The sequence below is a fragment of the Bufo gargarizans genome, chromosome 5 (assembly GCF_014858855.1).
Source record: "Bufo gargarizans isolate SCDJY-AF-19 chromosome 5, ASM1485885v1, whole genome shotgun sequence".
Lineage (NCBI taxonomy): Eukaryota > Metazoa > Chordata > Amphibia > Anura > Bufonidae > Bufo > Bufo gargarizans.
Window position 1 is genome coordinate 203407927 of NC_058084.1, and position 19584 is coordinate 203427510.

A 19584-nucleotide genomic window follows, 5' to 3' on the forward strand; every position below is an offset into this window, starting at 1 on the left:
GCACGTGTTTAGTGTTCTGTTTTGGAGCCGTGCTGGATCCGCCTCCCATCAGGTGCACTGGGTGGGGTCATTAGTTTAAATAGCACTCTATCCCAGTGCTCTGAGCGGGTTATAGAAATCATTCTGGCCTTGGAAGCAAGGAGGGAAGGTTGTCTGTTCTAGCTCAGAAAAGATAAGTGTTGTTTCAGTTTTTGTTGTTTGCTATCTTGGTTGTGTTGGTGTCATCTCTCCCATCCAGGTTCTGTGTGAGCAGGCTGCTCCTATTCCCCTTTTCACCATCTCAGGGAATCTAGGGTGTTTTAGCCAAGGCACAAGGACACTTCATTCCTACCATCAAGGTTTGAATGGGGGCTGAGCAGAGCAGGGAGAGAAGTCAGGGATTTGCTAGGAGGTGACCCTTCCCCTGCTTCTCGCCTAGAGCCTGGTTTGCTGGTTTATCTGTATGTCTGAGATCCCATCCGGCGTGACAACAACACCGAAACAAGTGAAACCAAAGAGGCTGTTTGAATACATCACATGCAGCCAGTCTCTTAGATCTTCTGACCCCTGTCACGGGAGAGACCGTGACAGTACTCCCCTCCTACGTGTGGCCTCTGGATGGTTCAACTGGTTTGACATTTCTCTTCAACAACGATCTATGGAACACGTTATGAATCTTCAAAGCCTGGCGAAGTTCAAGACGAAAGGCTACAGGGTTAATGGCAGTGATCTTATATGGACAAATAAACCTTGGGCCCAACTTCCAACTTAATGTTTCTTGTGGATAGACACACAGAATCACCCACTCTCAGGTCTGGACCACTCATACGTCTCGTCAGGCATATGCTTATACTCCCCCTTTTTTTTTCAGATTATTTTGAATTTCCCGCCAAATAGATGACAAAGAGGAAACCAGAAATCTAATTACCAGAAAATGTGCCAAACTGCGGGTGGAACCCATATACACAAAAAAATGGCGACTTATCAGTGGCCTTCTATCTACGGTAATTTATAGCAAACTCCGCTAACGACAAGAATGAAGACCACTCCTCCTGGTTCTCCAAGACAAAACATTTCAAATAAGTCTTCGGATTCTGATTGGTGCGCTCCGTCTGTCCATTCTACTGAGGTTTAAAAGCCGAAGAGAAGGAGAATTGGACCCCCAGACGAGTACAGACCGCTTTCCAGAATCTGGGAACAAACTGAGTCCCCCGATCGGACACCACATCAGAGGGAATGCAGTGTAGTTTCACGATGTTGTCGACAATCGTTAATTTCTAACGATAATTTGTTTTCCCTTAGTCCTAACAGTGGCAAAAATTGGGTATTCTGCCCCTGTGGACTGGTTAGGACAGGTGAAACTTTTAATAAACTAAAACTAAACGAACACACGCCCTCCCTCCCCCAATAAAATGACCTTGTGTAGTTACAAGTAGAAAAGAAAAAACAGCTTTAAAGTATAACTAAGGGGGGGATATTTGTGTGTCACTGTTAGGACTAAGGGAAAACAAATTATCATTAGAAATTAACGATTCCCTTACGTCCTAACCAGTGGCACAAATGGGGATTTAGCAAGAAGAAACCCCCATGGGAGGGTCCTCATGCCTGGCGGAAGCTAATACTGTCCGGCCAAATGAGGAATAGCTATGTGTTCTAGAATCCACTCTATAGTGTGAGATGAAAGTGGAGTGAGAACTCCAAGAAGCTGACTTACAGATCACATCCAATGGGATCGAGCTTCTCTCTGCAAAATAAGTAGCCACTGCTCGAGTAGAGTGGGCCCTTGCAAACTCAGGCGGCTCTGAACCCTGAGAGATATAGGACTCCGGAATTGCCTCCTTAATCCACCGACTGATGGAGGGTTTAGAGGCTTTCCTTCCCTTGTGGGTACCGGAAAAGAGGAGATTCTCATCTCTCCTAAATACCTTGGAGCGTTTCAGGTAAATCCTAAGACATCTTGAAATGTCGAGGGTGTGAAGCCCTCTTTCCTCAGAGGAGGGGAGTGGAGCCAAAATAGGAAGGGAAATCACCTGATTAATGTTGTTAAAGGAAGGCACCTTTGGAATAAAGGTGGGTAAAAATCTAAGTAGCACCCGGTCTTGCAGGAACTTGGTGTATGGCTCAAAGGCGGAAAATGCCTGGAGTTCCCCAACTTACTTCTCAGGGGTAATGGGCAACAGAAAGGTGATCTTCAAGGTAAGGAACCTGAATCCCACCTCCTCTAGGGGCTCAAAGGAAGGAGATGATAACCCCCTGAGCACGACGTTAAATCCCAAACAGGGACAGGTCTAATTACCGTAGGTTTTAATCTTAAAGCTCCCTTCAGGAACCTCTTAATAAGGGGCTCTTGAGAAATAGACCTGTTGAGACAGGCTGAAATTGCTGAAACCTGCACAGAGGGTAGAAGGTGACAACCCCTTGTCCAGACCATCTTGCAAAAACTGAAGAATGACCGGTATGGAAGCTTGCATGTGCTGATGCATAGAACACCAAGATAAAAAAAATCCAAATTCTTGAGTAGGACTTGTTAGTAGCTTCCAATCTGGAGTGCTCTAAGGTTCTCAAGACAGGCCCCGATAGCCCTTCTATCCTTGGAAGGGACTGATCAACCTCCAGGCTGTCAGGTTGAAGATTTGAGGAGTCTGAGTGTCCCTTGATACCAGTACTCTCTCTGGGGGAAGCCTCCAAAATTGACCCCGACTCATCTGGAAGAGTTGGGTAAACCAAGCTCTCTTTGGCCAGTATGGAATGATGGCGATGACTGACACTTGGTCCTGCCTTATTTTCATCAAGACCCTTGGTATCAAGGAAATTGGAGGGAAGATGTAGGTCAGCCTGAACCTTCACGGGATTGATAGTGCATCTATTGCCATCGGTTGTCCTCCCTGTAAAAGGAGCAATACCTCTCCACCTTGGTGTTGAACCTCGTTGCCATGAGATCGATCTCTGGCATGCCCCACCTGAGCGTTATCTCTTTGAAAACCTCTGGATGAAGTGACCATTTTACGGTTGGAAGACCTCGGCTCAGGTGATCCGCGATCACATTGTGAACTCCTCGAATGTGAATGGCTGATAAATGGGTGAGGTTCAGTTTTGCCCAATCCAATATCACCCCTATCTCTCTCAGGAGACTTTGTGACCTCGTGCCTCCCTGCTTGTTGATGTACAGTACAGCAGTCATGCTGTCTGACTGTACCTTTATTGCCTTCCCTCGAATGAAGGGAGCAAAATGAAAAATAGCTAATCTGATCGCTCTGATCTCCAGGAGATTTGATGACAATGATTTATCCTGTGGAGTCCAAGATCCTTGGACTGTCTTGTCCATAAGATGAGCTCCCCAACCTACTAGGGATGCGTCTCAAGTAAGCATGATCTATGAGGGCTGGATCAGGGACTTGCCGTCCTCGAGGTGAGACCACCATCTCAGGGAGAATCGGGCATGGTAAGACGGAGTGCACGGCATTGAGCCCCACTGGACTGTGATTCCACTTGGCTAGTACCTCCGACTGAAGCGGACGCAGATGCCATAATACCCAAGACACTGCCTGTGCAGTTGAAGACATTAGTCCCAACATCTTCATCAATGTACTAATCGTTACCTCTCGTGGCATTGAGAGAGAACGGGCTGTCTGCTGGACGGATTGTCTTCTCTCGGGAGTGAGATGAATAGTCATCTTTACAGAATCCACCACAAACCCCAGGCACCTTACCGAGGTGGCCGGCAGAAGTTGGGACTTGTCCCTGTTGATTATCCATCCTAGCTGAAGAAGAAAGGCAACAGCCTGTAGAATGTGTTGGGACAGGATCGCTTGAGAAGGGACTCTGAGGAGCCAATCGTCCAGGTAGGGAACAATGCTCAGACCCTGAAGCCTTAGAGCGGCCACCACAACCTTGGTGAAAGTGTGTGGGGCTGAAGAAATCCCAAACGGGAGGGCCACAAACTGGAAATGTTTTAGGACCCCCACTGATCTTTACCGCGATCCTTAAGAATCTTCTGGACCGAGGATAGATGCGAATATGGAGATAAGCATCCTTGACGTCCAAGGTTGTCAAGAAATCCCCCGGCAAAAGAAGATTGGTCACGGACTGGATAGTTTCCATACGCAAATTCTTTTGTTTGATGAAACAATTGAAGTACCTCAAATCTATGATTATCCTCCACCCTCCTGTACTCTTGGGTACCAGAAAGACTGGGGAATATATTCCTGCTCCCCTCTCTTGGAGAGGGACCTCTTCTAAAGCCCCTTTAGCTCTCTAGAACTTTTTGTTTGCTGCAGGGAAGTAGCCTTGTCTGGACAAACTTGTCCGCAGGTGGACTGCTCAAGTTCATAAGGTAGCCTTGTGAAATTATGCGAAGGACCCATTGGTCCTGCCAAAAACTTAGGAACTGTTGTAGGCGACCGCCTATGGGAATGTGGGGAGCAGGGAGCACTGAACATCCAGTTAGACTGGCTAGATACCAAGAACCTCGAGGAGGCCCGCAATCAGAGCGTCGAGGACTTCTTGGGGCGCCTAGATCCCCTATCTTCCTCCTCCCCGGGACCCCCAGTCTCTCTGGGTTCTGGGTTCAGGTTCCGGCCGGGAACCATACCTCTTGTCCCGACCACGAAAGGACTGTTGGGGAAGGGACTTGCGCTTCTTGTCCGACAGCCCCTCCATTATCTAGTCCAGCTCTGCCCCAAGAAGCTTGCTGGGTTCGTAAGCCATAGCGCAAAGGTTCTACTTGGACGTAGTGTCCGCTTTCCAAGGTTTCAACCAGAGCGGATGCCTGCCCGCGGTTGAAAGCTCCATGGATTTGGTTGCCAACTTCAACTGTTGTGGAGCTGCGTCACACAGGAAGTCGATGGCTAAGCTGGCCGTCCTACAGGAGGCCAGGATGTCATCCCTAGAGACCCCCTGGTCCAGGTCAGACTGTACTTGAGCAAACCTCGTTGTGAGAAAATTCGTCACTTCTGAGGACGCAATAGCGACTGAGGCAGCGGCAGAAGCCGAGGAATAAACTCGCCTAGGGGCGCAATCCGCCTTCCGGTCCATTGGATCTTGGAGGCTTGATCCGTCGTCCGATGGAATCTCCTTGACAATTTGGAAATGGCCATGTCCACCTTCGGGACAGGCCCCCAGGACGACATCTGCTCTTCCTTCAAAGAAAAAAACACCTTGAATCTCTTGGTCAGTATGGGACCCTTCTCCGGTTTCTTCCACTCTGTCTTCATTAACGACAAGAGGGAACCATCCGCTGGGGGCGCAGTAGAGGACACCGTCCGCGGGGGGCGCAGTAGAGGACACCGTCCGCAGTAGAGGACACCGTCCGCAGGGGGGGGCGCAGTAGAGGACACCGTCCACGGGGGGCGCAGCACGGGACACCGTCCGCGGGGGGCGCAGCACGGGACACCGTCCGCGGGGGGGGGCAGTAGAGGACACCGTCCGCGGGGGGCGCAGCACGGGACACCGTCCGCGGGGGGCGCAGCACTGGACACCGTCCGCGGGGGGCGCAGCACAGGACACCGTCCGCGGGGGGCGCAGTAGAGGACACCGTCCGCGGGGGGCGCAGCACAGGACACCGTCCGCGGGGGGCGCAGCACAGGACACCGTCCGCGGGGAGCGCAGCACAGGACACCGTCCGCGGGGGGGGCGCAGTAGAGGACACCGTCCGCGGGGGGCGCAGCACGGGACACCGTCCGCGGGGGGCGCAGCACTGGACACCGTCCGCGGGGGGCGCAGCACAGGACACCGTCCGCGGGGGGCGCAGCAGAGGACACCGTCCGCGGGGGGGCGCAGTAGAGGACACCGTCCGCGGGGGGCGCAGCACAGGACACCGTCCGCGGGGGGCGCAGCACAGGACACCGTCCGCGGGGAGCGCAGCACAGGACACCGTCCGTGGGGGGCGCAGTAGAGGACGCCGTCCGCGGGGGGGCGCAGCACAGGACACCGTCCGCGGGGGGCGCAGCACAGGACACCGTCCGCGGGTTGGGGGGGGGCAGCACAGGGCACGGGGTTGTGATTTTGTGCTGGGGGGAGGGGTGGGGACTCCGTTCCGCCATGAAGAGGTTAAATTCCTGTTGGCTCCTCCTGGCGCTGCCCGGTTGCTAAGGGTTACAACCACGTCTCCATAACAGAAAGGCGGGGCCAAGCAGTTCGTAGTCTCGCCCCTTCACGTCAATCAGACGCTGACGTAGCCAGGCGCCAGTCCGGAGCGTCACTTCCGGGTCACAGTGTGGACGCCTCGCACGTCACTGGGAGGTGCGGTCTCTCAGGGCACGGCGTGCGTCACTGTTGCCCCGCCTCTTAGAGAACGTGATTTGCGCATGCGCTGCAGCGAGTTACCGCCGACCGAGTGAATTGTTCGTTGGATATACCTGGCGCTCCCAGACTGCCCTGCGCCCCGGGATAACCGGGCCTTCCGTCCGTCACCGGCAGCAGCGGAGCCCTCAGAGAGCCCCAGTTTACAGGGAGTCGGGAATTAACTCCGGACCGAGGCCTAAAGGAACCCCAGCAGGGCCCCTTGCACTGGACGGGGGCCACAAGAGTTCTACTGTAGCTCCTCAGGTCTCCCCTGTACTGCTGATGGGCCCCGGCACTTCTTGTGCTGAGGACATTGGAGGGGCCCCTGGTGTATAAGTGTGACTGGAGCTCTCTGTGTGGTCCAGGGGCCCCTTATTACATCGGCTGCTTGTAGGGCCCCGACCTGAGGACTGTTCTGTTTATGGGCCCCTGCCTTCACCTGACCTTGGACTTCCACAACTGACATGGCAGCTGCAGCCGCTGAACCCGCGGGGGGCACCAGCCCAGGTAAGGGGGCGCTCCGTGGGGGAGGGGCCGGTATACTGAGGAGCCCGCTCACAAACAAGCCTGTGGCGGCATGGCTGGGTCAGTGCAGCCGTCAGGGGCCCGGGATATATATTGTGGCTGGGTCAGGGGCCCGGGATATATATCGTGGCTGGGTCAGTGCAGCCGTCAGGGGCCCGGGATATATATTGTGGCTGGGTCAGTGCAGCCGTCAGGGGCCCGGGATATATATATCGTGGCTGGGTCAGTGCAGCCATCAGGGGCCCGGGATATATATTGTGGCTGGGTCAGTGCAGCCGTCAGGGGCCCGGGATATATATTGTGGCTGGGTCAGTGCAGGCGTCAGGGGCCCGGGATATATGTTGTGGCTGGGTCAGTGCAGCCGTCAGGGGCCCGGGATATATATTGTGGCTGGGTCAGGGCAGCCCTCAGGGGCCAGGGATATATATCGTGGCTGGGTCAGTGCAGCCGTCAGGGGCCCGGGATATATATCGTGGCTGGGTCAGTGCAGGCGTCAGGGGCCCGGGATATATATCGTGACTGGGTCAGGGCAGCCCTCAGGGGCCCGGGATATATATCGTGACTGGGTCAGGGCAGCCCTCAGGGGCCCGGGATATATATCGTGACTGGGTCAGTGCAGCCGTCAGGGGCCCGGGATATATATCGTGGCTGGGTCAGTGCAGCCTTCAGGGGCCCGGGATATATATTGTGGCTGGGTCACTGCAGCCGTCAGGGGCCCGGGATATATATTGTGGCTGGGTCAGTGCAGCCTTCAGGGGCCCGGGATATATATTGTGGCTGGGTCAGTGCAGCCTTCAGGGGCCCGGGATATATATTGTGGCTGGGTCAGTGCAGCCGTCAGGGGCCCGGGATATATATTGTGGCTAGGTCAGTGCAGCCGTCAGGGGCCCGGGATATATATTGTGGCTGGGTCAGTGCAGCCGTCAGGGGCCCGGGATATATATTGTGGCTGGGTCAGTGCAGCCGTCAGGGGCCCGGGATATATATTGTGGCTGGGTCAGTGCAGCCGTCAGGGGCCCGGGATATATATTGTGGCTGGGTCAGTGCAGCCGTCAGGGGCCCGGGATATATATTGTGGCTAGGTCAGTGCAGCCGTCAGGGGCCCGGGATATATATTGTGGCTGGGTCAGTGCAGCCGTCAGGGGCCCGGGATATATATCGTGGCTAGGTCAGTGCAGGCCTCAGAGGCCCGGGATATATATTGTGACTGGGTCAGGGCAGCCCTCGGGCCCGGTGTGTGTGTATATATATTGTGGCAGGTTTATTGTAGCCGTCAGGGGCCCAAGGGTAATCATGGCTGGGTCAGTGCAGCCCTCAGGGGCCCGGTATTTATATCGTGACTGGGTCAGTGCAGCCCTCAGGGGCCCAGTATATATATATATATATATATATATATATATATATATATATATATATATATATATATATATATATATATTGTGGCTGGTTTAATGTAGCCCTCAGGGGCCCAAGGGTAATTATGGCTGGGTCAGTGTAGCTCTCAGGGGCCCGGGATATATATTGTGGCTAGGTCAGTGCAGCCCTCAGGGGCCCCGATTTATATATCGTGGCTGGTTTAATGTCGCCCTCAGGGGCCTGGTATATATATCGTGACTGGGTCACTGTAGCCCTCAGGGGCTGGGGGTAAGTAGCCGTTGGGTTAGTATGGCCCTCAGGGGTCCGGGGCCAGTGACAATTGTTTTTCCTGGTGCCCCTTGTGTCTAGGGGGTCACTTTTTTCAGGTCGTAGGTGACTGGCAGCGAGCCACCCCTTGTGGCCTCATGTACCAGCTTAAATCTTTAGGGGTCGGCAATCGGCTGCTTCTGTCCCAACCACAGATCAGACATGAGCAGTTGATCCCACCTCACATGGGGGGGTAAGTATAGGAGCCCCCTGGTGTCATGTGGCCTCTGAGCACTGGACCCTCGCGTTGTCAGGGGTGAGGTGATGAGATCACGGGGACACTGAGGCGCGGGGCCCCTGGCTGTTGCTGGTTAATGATACACCCGGGCTGCTGGCGCTCACTGGCCTGCTGCATACTCCACATTCCTTTCTTGTTTGGCAGCTCCGTCTACTCGTCCTGCTGCTGGAGAGTCCTGTTCCCCATGACAGCGATGACATCACCAGCTCACACGTCACACGCATGGAATGTGAGCAACGCCTCACCTGTGCTGGGAGATCAGGTCCTGCTCGTCCCCCCACCCCCAGTAGTCCTCACCTCCGCTACCCCAAAATAAAACTTCTTCCCCTCAGTAGTCCTGAGTACCTGTGATCACCCCCTGCCTCCACCAATAATCCTGAGTACCTGTGATCACCCCCTGCCTCCACCAATAATCCTGAGTACCTGTGATCACCCCCTGCCTCCACCAATAATCCTGAGTACCTGTGATCACCCCCTGCCTCCACCAATAATCCTGAGTACCTGTGATCACCCCCTGCCTCCACCAATAATCCTGAGTACCTGTGATCACCACCTGCCTCCACCAATAATCCTGAGTACCTGTGATCACCACCTGCCTCCACCAATAATCCTGAGTACCTGTGATCACCACCTGCCTCCACCAATAATCCTGAGTACCTGTGATCACCACCTGCCTCCACCAATAATCCTGAGTACCTGTGATCACCACCTGCCTCCACCAATAATCCTGAGTACCTGTGATCACCACCTGCCTTCACCAATAATCCTGAGAACCAGTGATCACCACCTGCCTTCACCAATAATCCTGAGTACCTGTGATCACCACCGTGTCTCTCTCCAATAATCCTGAGAACCAGTGATTCGCCTTTCCTCAGCAGTCCTGAGTACCTTTGATCACCCCCACTCACTCTACCCCAATAGGCCTGAGGACTTGTGATTACCCCTTGCCTCCCCCACCCTCAAAGGTCCTGAGTACCTGTGATCACCCCCAGCCTTTCCTCAATAGTCCTAAATGTACCTGTGATCACCCCCAGCCTTTCCTCAATAGTCCTAAATGTACCTGTGATCACCCCCAGCCTTCCCTCAATAGTCCTAAATGTGCCTGTGATCACCCCCAGCCTCCCCTCAATAGCCGTGAGGGCCTATGATCACCCCCAGCCTCCCCTCAATAGCCGTGAGGATTTGTGATCGCCCCCAGCCTCCCCCTCAATAGCCGTGAGGACCTGTGATCACCCCCAGCCTCCCCCCTCAATAGCCGTGAGGACCTGTGATCACCCCCAGCCTCCCCCTCAATAGCCGTGAGGACCTGTGATCACCCCAGCCTCCCCCCTCAATAGCCGTGAGGACCTGTGATCACCCCCAGCCTCCCCCCTCAATAGCCGTGAGGACCTGTGATCACCCCCAGCCTCCCCCCTCAATAGCCGTGAGGACCTGTGATCACCCCCAGCCTCCCCCCTCAATAGCCGTGAGGACCTGTGATCACCCCCAGCCTCCCCCCTCAATAGCCGTGAGGACCTGTGATCACCCCCAGCCTCCCCCCTCAATAGCCGTGAGGACCTGTGATCACCCCCAGCCTCCCCCCTCAATAGCCGTGAGGACCTGTGATCACCCCCAGCCTCCCCCCTCAATAGCCGTGAGGACCTGTGATCACCCCCAGCCTCCCCCCTCAATAGCCGTGAGGACCTTTTGACCATCTTCTGCCTACAGACCGCTGTGATGCAGTTGCACCCTGTGTAGAGGGGCTGTGGCAGTGCCCCGGGGATCCTGACTCTATTTAAGAACCTAAAAACACCTGTATCTGGCACCTATCTTGGGGTTCTGAGCGGTTGTGGGGTGAGGGGTCTTGACTGGGCGGCGCTCTGATGGGGGAGGGGTTGTACAGTTTGAGTGTCAGCTCCTGAGATCAGTGATGGTTGTCCTCCTTTGTCTCCCCCAGCTGGCTGCGGTCTATGCTGTGGTCTGGGCGCTCTCGTCTCCCGCAGAGGTACCGGGTGCCTCGTCTGCATGTCTGTCCAGAGCGGAGTGCTGCATGCCGCCTGTCCTCTGCTCCACTGGGGGGGGGGGGGGGGGCACTCACTCTGTAGGATCCCTGGGTCCGATCCAGACCGCCCCCTCAGTGTGTCCAGCTGTAACCCCCACCTTCTAGGTCAGAGGGGCCCTGCTGCTGGGGTGAGAGGGTTACATCATTAATTAACCCCTTGTGTTCTAGAGACGATGCTTAACCCTTTTGTAATTAGCGGAGTGACCGTTAACTGCTGTGCTTGTGCTGTGATGTCATTACCATAATTGGGGGCGTGATTATGCAAATCTTGTGAATGGTAATTGCTTTTTGCACAGTCCTAAACAGATTGCTTCTCTGTTTACAGGAGCACCCACCATGAAGAGGAGCACCCAGTCTGAGGGCAGCATAGGGGTGAGTGACTGCCAGTGTGCAACTCCTGTGCTCAGCCTGTATGGGGGGGGGTCGGTGGAGGGGTAAGGGTATGGGGGGGTCGATGGAGGGGTAAGGGTATGGGGGGGTCGGTGGAGGGGTAAGGGTATGGGGTTGTCGGTGGAGGGGTAAGGGTATGGGGGGGTCGGTGGAGGGGTAAGGGTATGGGGTTGTCGGTGGAGGGGTAAGGGTATGGGGTTGTCGGTGGAGGGTGGAGGGGTATGGGGTTGTCGGTGGAGGGGTAAGGGTATGGGGTTGTCGGTGGAGGGGTAAGGGTATGGGGTTGTCGGTGGAGGGGTAAGGGAATGGGGTTGTCGGTGGAGGGGTAAGGGTATGGGGTTGTCGGTGGAGGGGTAAGGGTATGGGGTTGTCGGTGGAGGGGTAAGGGTATGGGGTTGTCGGTGGAGGGGTAAGGGTATGGGGTTGTCGGTGGAGGGGTAAGGGTATGGGGTTGTCGGTGGAGGGGTAAGGGTATGGGGTTGTCGGTGGAGGGGTAAGGGTATGGGGTTGTCGGTGGAGGGGTAAGGGTATGGGGTTGTCGGTGGAGGGGTAAGGGTATGGGGTTGTCGGTGGAGGGGTAAGGGTATGGGGTTGTCGGTGGAGGGGTAAGGGTATGGGGTTGTCGGTGGAGGGGTAAGGGTATGGGGTTGTCGGTGGAGGGGTAAGGGTATGGGGTTGTCGGTGGAGGGGTAAGGGTATGGGGTTGTCGGTGGAGGGGTAAGGGTATGGGGTTGTCGGTGGAGGGGTAAGGGTATGGGGTTGTCGGTGGAGGGGTAAGGGTATGGGGTTGTCGGCGGTAGGTATGGGGTTGTCGGTGGAGGGTAAGGGTATGGGGTTGTCGGTGGAGGGGTAAGGGTATGGGGTTGTCGGTGGAGGGGCAAGGGTATGGGGGGGTCGTCGGTGGAGCGGCAAGGCTATGCGGCGGTCGTCGGTGGAGCGGCAAGGCTATGCGGCGTCTTCAGGGGCCGGTGGAGCGGCAAGGCTATGCGGCGTCTTCAGGGGCCGGTGGAGCGGCAAGGCTATGCGGCGTCTTCAGGGGCCGGTGGAGGGGCAAGGCTATGCGGCGTCTTCAGGGGCCGGTGGAGCGGCAAGGCTATGCGGCGTCTTCAGGGGCCGGTGGAGCGGCAAGGCTATGCGGCGTCTTCAGGGGCCGGTGGAGGGGCAAGGCTATGCGGCGTCTTCAGGGGCCGGTGGAGGGGCAAGGCTATGCGGCGTCGTCAGGGGCCGGTGGAGGGGCAAGGCTATGCGGCGTCGTCAGGGGCCGGTGGAGGGGCAAGGCTATGCGGCGTCGTCAGGGGCCGGTGGAGGGGCAAGGCTATGCGGCGTCGTCAGGGGCCGGTGGAGGGGCAAGGCTATGCGGCGTCGTCAGGGGCCGGTGGAGGGGCAAGGCTATGCGGCGTCGTCAGGGGCCGGTGGAGGGGCAAGGCTATGCGGCGTCGTCAGGGGCCGGTGGAGGGGCAAGGCTATGCGGCGTCGTCAGGGGCCGGTGGAGGGGCAAGGCTATGCGGCGTCGTCAGGGGCCGGTGGAGGGGCAAGGCTATGCGGCGTCGTCAGGGGCCGGTGGAGGGGCAAGGCTATGCGGCGTCGTCAGGGGCCGGTGGAGGGGCAAGGCTATGCGGCGTCGTCAGGGGCCGGTGGAGGGGCAAGGCTATGCGGCGTCGTCAGGGGCCGGTGGAGGGGCAAGGCTATGCGGCGTCGTCAGGGGCCGGTGGAGGGGCAAGGCTATGCGGCGTCGTCAGGGGCCGGTGGAGGGGCAAGGCTATGCGGCGTCGTCAGGGGCCGGTGGAGGGGCAAGGCTATGCGGCGTCGTCAGGGGCCGGTGGAGGGGCAAGGCTATGCGGCGTCGTCAGGGGCCGGTGGAGGGGCAAGGCTATGCGGCGTCGTCAGGGGCCGGTGGAGGGGCAAGGCTATGCGGCGTCGTCAGGGGCCGGTGGAGGGGCAAGGCTATGCGGCGTCGTCAGGGGCCGGTGGAGGGGCAAGGCTATGCGGCGTCGTCAGGGGCCGGTGGAGGGGCAAGGCTATGCGGCGTCGTCAGGGGCCGGTGGAGGGGCAAGGCTATGCGGCGTCGTCAGGGGCCGGTGGAGGGGCAAGGCTATGCGGCGTCGTCAGGGGCCGGTGGAGGGGCAAGGCTATGCGGCGTCGTCAGGGGCCGGTGGAGGGGCAAGGCTATGCGGCGTCGTCAGGGGCCGGTGGAGGGGCAAGGCTATGCGGCGTCGTCAGGGGCCGGTGGAGGGGCAAGGCTATGCGGCGTCGTCAGGGGCCGGTGGAGGGGCAAGGCTATGCGGCGTCGTCAGGGGCCGGTGGAGGGGCAAGGCTATGCGGCGTCGTCAGGGGCCGGTGGAGGGCAAGGCTATGCGGCGTCTTCAGGGGCCGGTGGAGGGGCAAGGCTATGCGGCGTCGTCAGGGGCCGGTGGAGGGGCAAGGCTATGCGGCGTCTTCAGGGGCCGGTGGAGGGGCAAGGCTATGCGGCGTCTTCAGGGGCCAGCTGTGGCCCCTTTGTTCCACTGACGGGAATGCCTAATGCTTCAGCAGATGAGACATTGTGGACAGTTGTATGGTGACAGCTTAGTGGGAACAGTTTGGGGACAGCTCTTTTCTGCTCCTCTCTGCGCCCGGTGCACAGGCTCCATAAAGAGTCTGACCGGCCGCACAGAGTCCGGACCTCAACCCATCCAGGAACCCTCTCCTACCACATCAGGGTCTAACGTCTCAAGTGGTGTCCTGGATGAAGGGGTGAAAATCCCCACCGACACCCTCCAAAATCGCCCTCCAGGAGGAGTGAGGGGAGGACCTTCCTAGAGGAGCAGACAGAGGGGCAGCTCCATGTTAATACAGAGTTGGAGGTCGTCTAAGCTCCTGGAGCTGGAATGAGGAGGGGTCACTTGCTTTTCTCCATATAGTATGGATTTCACGTAGAGTTGGCAGGACATTAGGGTGACCCTGGATCTGTGTCTTTCCCAGTTGCCCGGTTCTTCGTCTCAGGCGGGAGCGCTCACCATGAAGAAGATTGGGCACAGAGGTGTGGACTCTACAGGGGAGACCACGTATAAGAAGGTGGGTGCAGGGGGTGGTGACTCCCCACGCTCTGTGTTGTGAGGGGGGTAACCTAAACCTCATCTTCTTCCCTCAGACCACATCGTCCGCTCTTAAAGGTGCCATACAGCTGGGGATCACCCACACGGTGGGCAGCCTCAGCACCAAGCCTGAGAGAGACGTCCTCATGCAGGATTTCTATGTGGTCGAGAGCATATTCTTCCCTGGGTACGTGTGGCTCCTCGGGTGTCCAGTAATCTCAGTGTTGCCCCCTGGGGCAGATTGTGTGACGTGATGTCTTGTCTTACAGCGAGGGCAGCAACCTGACGCCTGCCCATCACTACCACGACTTCCGCTTCAAGACCTACGCCCCTGTGGCTTTCCGTTACTTCAGGGAGCTTTTCGGCATTCGGCCGGATGATTATCTGGTGAGTAGGAGAGTCCAGCGGTGTAGGGGTTAATGATGTGTGCGGCCCCCCGGACTCAGTGCCTGTGTTCTGCCTGCAGTACTCGCTCTGTAACGAGTCCCTCATTGAGCTGTCTAATTCTGGGGCCAGCGGATCGCTCTTCTACGTGTCCGGAGACGACGAGTTCATCATCAAGACGGTTCAGCACAAGGAGGCCGAGTTCCTGCAGAAGTTACTGCCTGGATACTACATGGTAAGGACTGCGCGCCCGCCGGGTGGTAATGTGGTGGTGGACAGGCAGAGACCTCCCCCCTTCCCAAATAACCCTGCTTCCTTCTCCAGAACCTGAACCAGAACCCCCGCACCCTGCTGCCCAAGTTCTACGGACTGTACTGCGTCCAAGCCGGAGGCAAGAACATCCGCATCGTGGTGATGAATAATCTGCTCCCCCGCTCCGTGAAGATGCACCTGAAGTACGACCTGAAGGGCTCCACCTACAAGAGGCGCGCCTCCCCCAAGGAGCGGGAGAAGAGCTTCCCCACCTACAAGGACCTGGACTTCATGCAGGACATGCCTGACGGACTCTTCCTGGACCTCGACATGTTCAGCGCCCTGTGCAAGACCATCCAGAGGGACTGTCTGGTAAGGAGCAGTGGGTGGGAGCTCTATCCCTCACTGCTTGCTGTCAGTGAGTAGAGACCTGACCTAATACTACTCACAGAGCCTGTTACAGTGTGTCCGCCTAGATAATCTTCTGTGAGGTGAATGTGTCACAAATCTTTCTGGTCCTGATAGTCTGTTAGTGTGTTAGTGCAGGCTCCCAGAGGATAAATGTTATGTCTCACAGCAAGCAGAGATCTTGCAGAAGATCAGGACTGTACAGGAGGCCAGAAGATTGTCATGGCTGCCTCCTGCCCCCTGGGTGCGTGGACTTTCTCATCACTTGTGTTTCTGCTCCAGGTTCTGCAGAGCTTCAAGATCATGGACTACAGCTTACTGGTGGGCGTCCACAATATGGACCACGCACAGAGGGAGCATACCGTGGTGGACGGCCAGACGCAGGCCGATACGCGGAAACCGGCTGCACAGAAGGCACTCTACTCCACCGCTATGGAATCCATCCAGGGCGAGGCTCGGCGAGGGGGCCCCATAGAGACAGACGATCAGTAGGTCCCTCATGTATTCTGCTGTGATTCAGCACGGAGGCACTAGAATATGTCATCTGTCCCGAGGGTCTGCCTAATGCAGGGGTCTCTGTGTCTTTAGGATGGGCGGTATTCCAGCTCGTAATGCGAAAGGAGAGCGTCTGCTGCTGTACATCGGGGTCATCGACGTCCTGCAGTCCTACAGGTCAGTCCTCCCCCTGCCTTGTCCTGCTGCCTTGCCCCTGCCTGTCCTTGGGCTTAGTCCGTCCATTTGTCTTCCTGCAGGTTCATTAAGAAGCTGGAGCACTCCTGGAAGGCGCTAGTCCACGATGGGGTGAGTTGTCCCTGTGGATGTGTTGTTGGGTGCCGTGCTGTCGATCTCGCTGTGGTAACGGTCCGTTTCTCTTTAGGACACGGTCTCGGTTCACAGGCCCGGCTTCTATGCCGAACGTTTCCAGCGCTTCATGTGTAACACGGTGTTCAAGAAAGTCCCACGTGAGTAGTCAGAGGGCCCGGGGCCAATCTATCAGCCCCTCCCTCAACCTAACCATGTGTTCCCTCCACAGTCAAAGCCTCACCCTCCAAGAAGAGCCGGATCATGCCAGGCATCACCCGCAGGGCCACCCAGCCTGCGGTGCCCTCTCAGCTACAACTGACAGGAGAGAGCAAGCAGTACCTGAGCCCAGAGCCCGATCAGGGTGAGTGCTGCCCACTCTCCTCTGTGTATAACCCTCATCCTCCGCTGTCTGACCACTATCTCTTATCTCAGAAGGTCCCTATGGACGACCTGACGTGCTGCCCCGCACCCCTCCCGTAGATGAAGCTGCCAGTGACTCCCTAGCCACCACTCTGTCCACATCGTCTTTAGGCAGTGGAGGGTTAAACTCCCCGGCACACAGGTAGGTGCTCGTTCCTGGGGTCTGGGCAGGGCCCTTGTGGAGGCCGAGCGCTCAGGATTTGTCTGCTTTGTAGGGCGGTCGGTGTAGAAGTCCACAAATCAGAGACGACCGAGAACGAGTCGAGCACAAGAGAGAGGTGAGTGGCTGCGGCCCCTGATCCGGGTACTGGGGGCCCCTGGTATGTGTTCTGTAACGCTGGTTGTCCTCCCTGCAGGACGGCTGACTCTGGTGCACACCCCGGAGAGGAGGAGGAGGAAGAGGAGGCGCTGGATGCCAGTCAGATTGAGACAGAGATCTGTTTTGTGAGTAGCTCTACCGCTTCGCTACCTGGCCTGCCGGGGGCGCCGTGCTGACCCTGCCTCTCATTCTCTTCACAGTGATGGGACTTGCTGCCACCTCTCTTGCGTGAGCGTCCAGGACACTGTATTATTGGACATTGGGGGGCCTGGAGCCCCCGATGAATGTTACAAGTGGGGGGCCCCCCCTCACACCGCCTTATGTGCAGTCTCCCCGACTTCCTAGATGGTATTTTTGGAGCAGACTGACGGTTTACGGACTTTGTGCTGTTCTTCATGCTGCGTTGAGTAAACTTGGACCAAAAACTGAAAAGCGTTTGCTGCCTACGTTACCTGTGCCAGAAGAAAGGACCCCACCCCCCTCCTGTGCCAACTGACCTGTGCCCGGGCATTGACTTTACATGTAATGAGAAGTGCAGCAGCGGGTCAGAACGGTGCATCGCCCTCTACAGCCCCCAATGACAATGTATTTATTTAGCCTTATCCTCAGTGCTGCCCCCATGAGGTGGTACCTCCACATTGCAGGGGGTCTCACAGCTCAATCCGTGCTGTGGAGGGTGGAGACCCCCTGCGCTGCTGCACCTTCTCTTTTATATATTCGCTTAATTCTTACCTTCTGGTGTTTTTACTATTTATGAGAGTTTTATTTAAGTCTATAGCCTGTGCGGGGGCAGGGCACATAAACCGAGACCTGACAACCCTGCAGCTCTGGGTGTGATTTGTCATAGGTTCCACCACCCCCTGGTCTTCTCCTTGTAGTCTATGGCCTGTGCGGGGGCAGGGCACATAAACCGAGACCTGACAACCCTGCAGCTCTGGGTGTGATTTGTCATAGGTTCCACCACCCCCTGGTCTTCTCCTTGTAGTCTATGGCCTGTGCGGGGGCAGGGCACATAAACCGAGACCTGACAACCCTGCAGTGCTGGGTGTGATTTGTCATAGGTTCCACCACCCCCTGGTCTTCTCCTTGTAGTCTATTGCCTGTGCGGGGGCAGGGCACATAAACCGAGACCTGACAACCCTGCAGTGCTGGGTGTGATTTGTCATAGGTTCCACCACCCCCTGGTCTTCTCCTTGTAGTCTATGGCCTGTGCGGGGGCAGGGCCCATAAACCGAGACCTGACAACCCTGCAGTGCTGGGTGTGATTTGTCATAGGTTCCACCACCCCCTGGTCTTCTCCTTGTAGTCTATGGCCTGTGCGGGGGCAGGGCACATAAACTGAGACCTGACAACCCTGCAGTGCTGGGTGTGATTTGTCATAGGTTCCACCACCCCCTGGTCTTCTCCTTGTAGTCTATGGCCTGTGCGGGGGCAGGGCACATAAACCGAGACCTGACAACCCTGCAGTGCTGGGTGTGATTTGTCATAGGTTCCACCACTCCCTGGTCTTCTCCTTGTAGTCTATGGCCTGTGCGGGGGCAGGGCCCATAAACCGAGACCTGACAACCCTGCAGTGCTGGGTGTGATTTGTCATAGGTTCCACCACCCCCTGGTCTTCTCCTTGTAGTCTATGGCCTGTGCGGGGGCAGGGCCCATAAACCGAGACCTGACAACCCTGCAGCTCTGGGTGTGATTTGTCATAGGTTCCACCACCCCCTGGTCTTCTCCTTGTAGTCTATGGCCTGTGCGGGGGCAGGGCACATAAACCGAGACCTGACAACTCTTGGTGTGACTTGTGTCATTGGCACCACTGTGCCATGGTCCTCCCCCAGGAGGGCTGGATGTGACTGCCCGGTGCTGTTGGGTCAGGGGATATCTGCGTACATTACATAAAGGGGTCACCCCACAAACCAGCAATAAAAAGCACTGAGAGGACTCCTCTTCTGTGTCTGACCTCAGGAGTCCTTTCAATACATTTTACTGCTGGTTTGTTAGAGCACAGCATCTGGACACGTGAGGATAAAAAAGACATAACTGCGGTCAGGTACGCTAAACCCCGGGGGTAGTCTTCACACAAGGTAATGGGTCCTGATGGTGTTCCTCCTCCCAGAGATCTCTTACTGGTTTGTTTAACAAGTCCTTCCTAATGGTTGATGTTCTAGAAGAATGGCCAACGATGTACCCATCCACAAGAAGAAGCTGGAGACTACAGACCGGTGTGCTTAACATCGGGAGTAGCAAAAATTATCGAAACCATCCAAAAAGAAAATGACTGCCTTCAATGTAGTGTCCTACAACGAGCTGATGGATGACTGGACGTAATCATGGGATAGTCCAGTGGACCCCTGACTCTTCAGTGGATTCACAATCGGCTGATAGACACCGGCGGCTTGATGTTTATGATGTGGATTCTGAGGATTAAGAAGTTACAAGTGATGACTGCAAGGGCCTGTCATGTAGGAGACACCACAGAAGGTTTGTGGAATAGGGCTGATGTTCCTGGAGGGAAAACAGGAAATGATAATGTCTCTGGACAAAGGGTCCAAACAGTGGAAACTGCAGGTCAGTGCGCTTGGGGAGAAGGAACCTCGATCTGAGGATCACAAGACTTCCGAAGAGAAGGATCAATGGGTCCTGAGATAAAACACAATGTGGACGGGGAAAGTTTGGCTGTAAAGCTGGCGGTATAAACAGTCAGAAGACAGATGGTGAGACCTGGAGTACGGAGTCCAGTCCTGGAGACCTCAATCACAAAAGGATGGGTGCAAAGCGGGCTACAAAAAAT

At 56.5% G+C, this 19584-nt stretch overlaps 1 protein-coding gene and 1 long non-coding RNA gene across 5 annotated transcripts; one reads left to right on the forward strand and one right to left on the reverse strand.

The window, feature by feature from the left end:
* The first annotated feature begins 6261 nt into the window (after positions 1-6261).
* LOC122938158 (phosphatidylinositol 4-phosphate 5-kinase type-1 alpha-like) lies at positions 6262-17617 on the forward strand. Of its 4 annotated transcripts, none has more exons than XM_044293500.1 (17): positions 6262-6768; positions 10644-10691; positions 11074-11120; positions 14100-14192; positions 14269-14399; positions 14482-14599; positions 14679-14831; positions 14921-15220; positions 15539-15744; positions 15845-15928; positions 16009-16057; positions 16134-16218; positions 16290-16421; positions 16496-16622; positions 16696-16758; positions 16837-16924; positions 17000-17617. In XM_044293500.1, exons 1-17 carry the CDS (start codon positions 6726-6728, stop codon positions 17000-17002), a joined length of 1770 nt encoding a protein of 589 aa, XP_044149435.1. In that variant the 5' UTR covers positions 6262-6725; the 3' UTR covers positions 17003-17617. The 4 variants fall into 4 exon arrangements, with proteins under 4 accessions (XP_044149435.1, XP_044149433.1, XP_044149436.1 ...); XM_044293498.1 differs by having other exon boundaries at positions 6263-6768; positions 16493-16622; XM_044293499.1 differs by lacking the exon at positions 6262-6768 and adding an exon at positions 8915-8969 and having other exon boundaries at positions 16493-16622.
* LOC122938159 lies at positions 17000-19566 on the reverse strand. Its single transcript, XR_006389983.1, has 2 exons — positions 18573-19566; positions 17000-18465 (listed from the first exon to the last, which is right to left on the reverse strand). It is a non-coding gene; the product is annotated as an uncharacterized LOC122938159 (long non-coding RNA).
* Between the last annotated feature and the right edge of the window lie 18 nt (positions 19567-19584).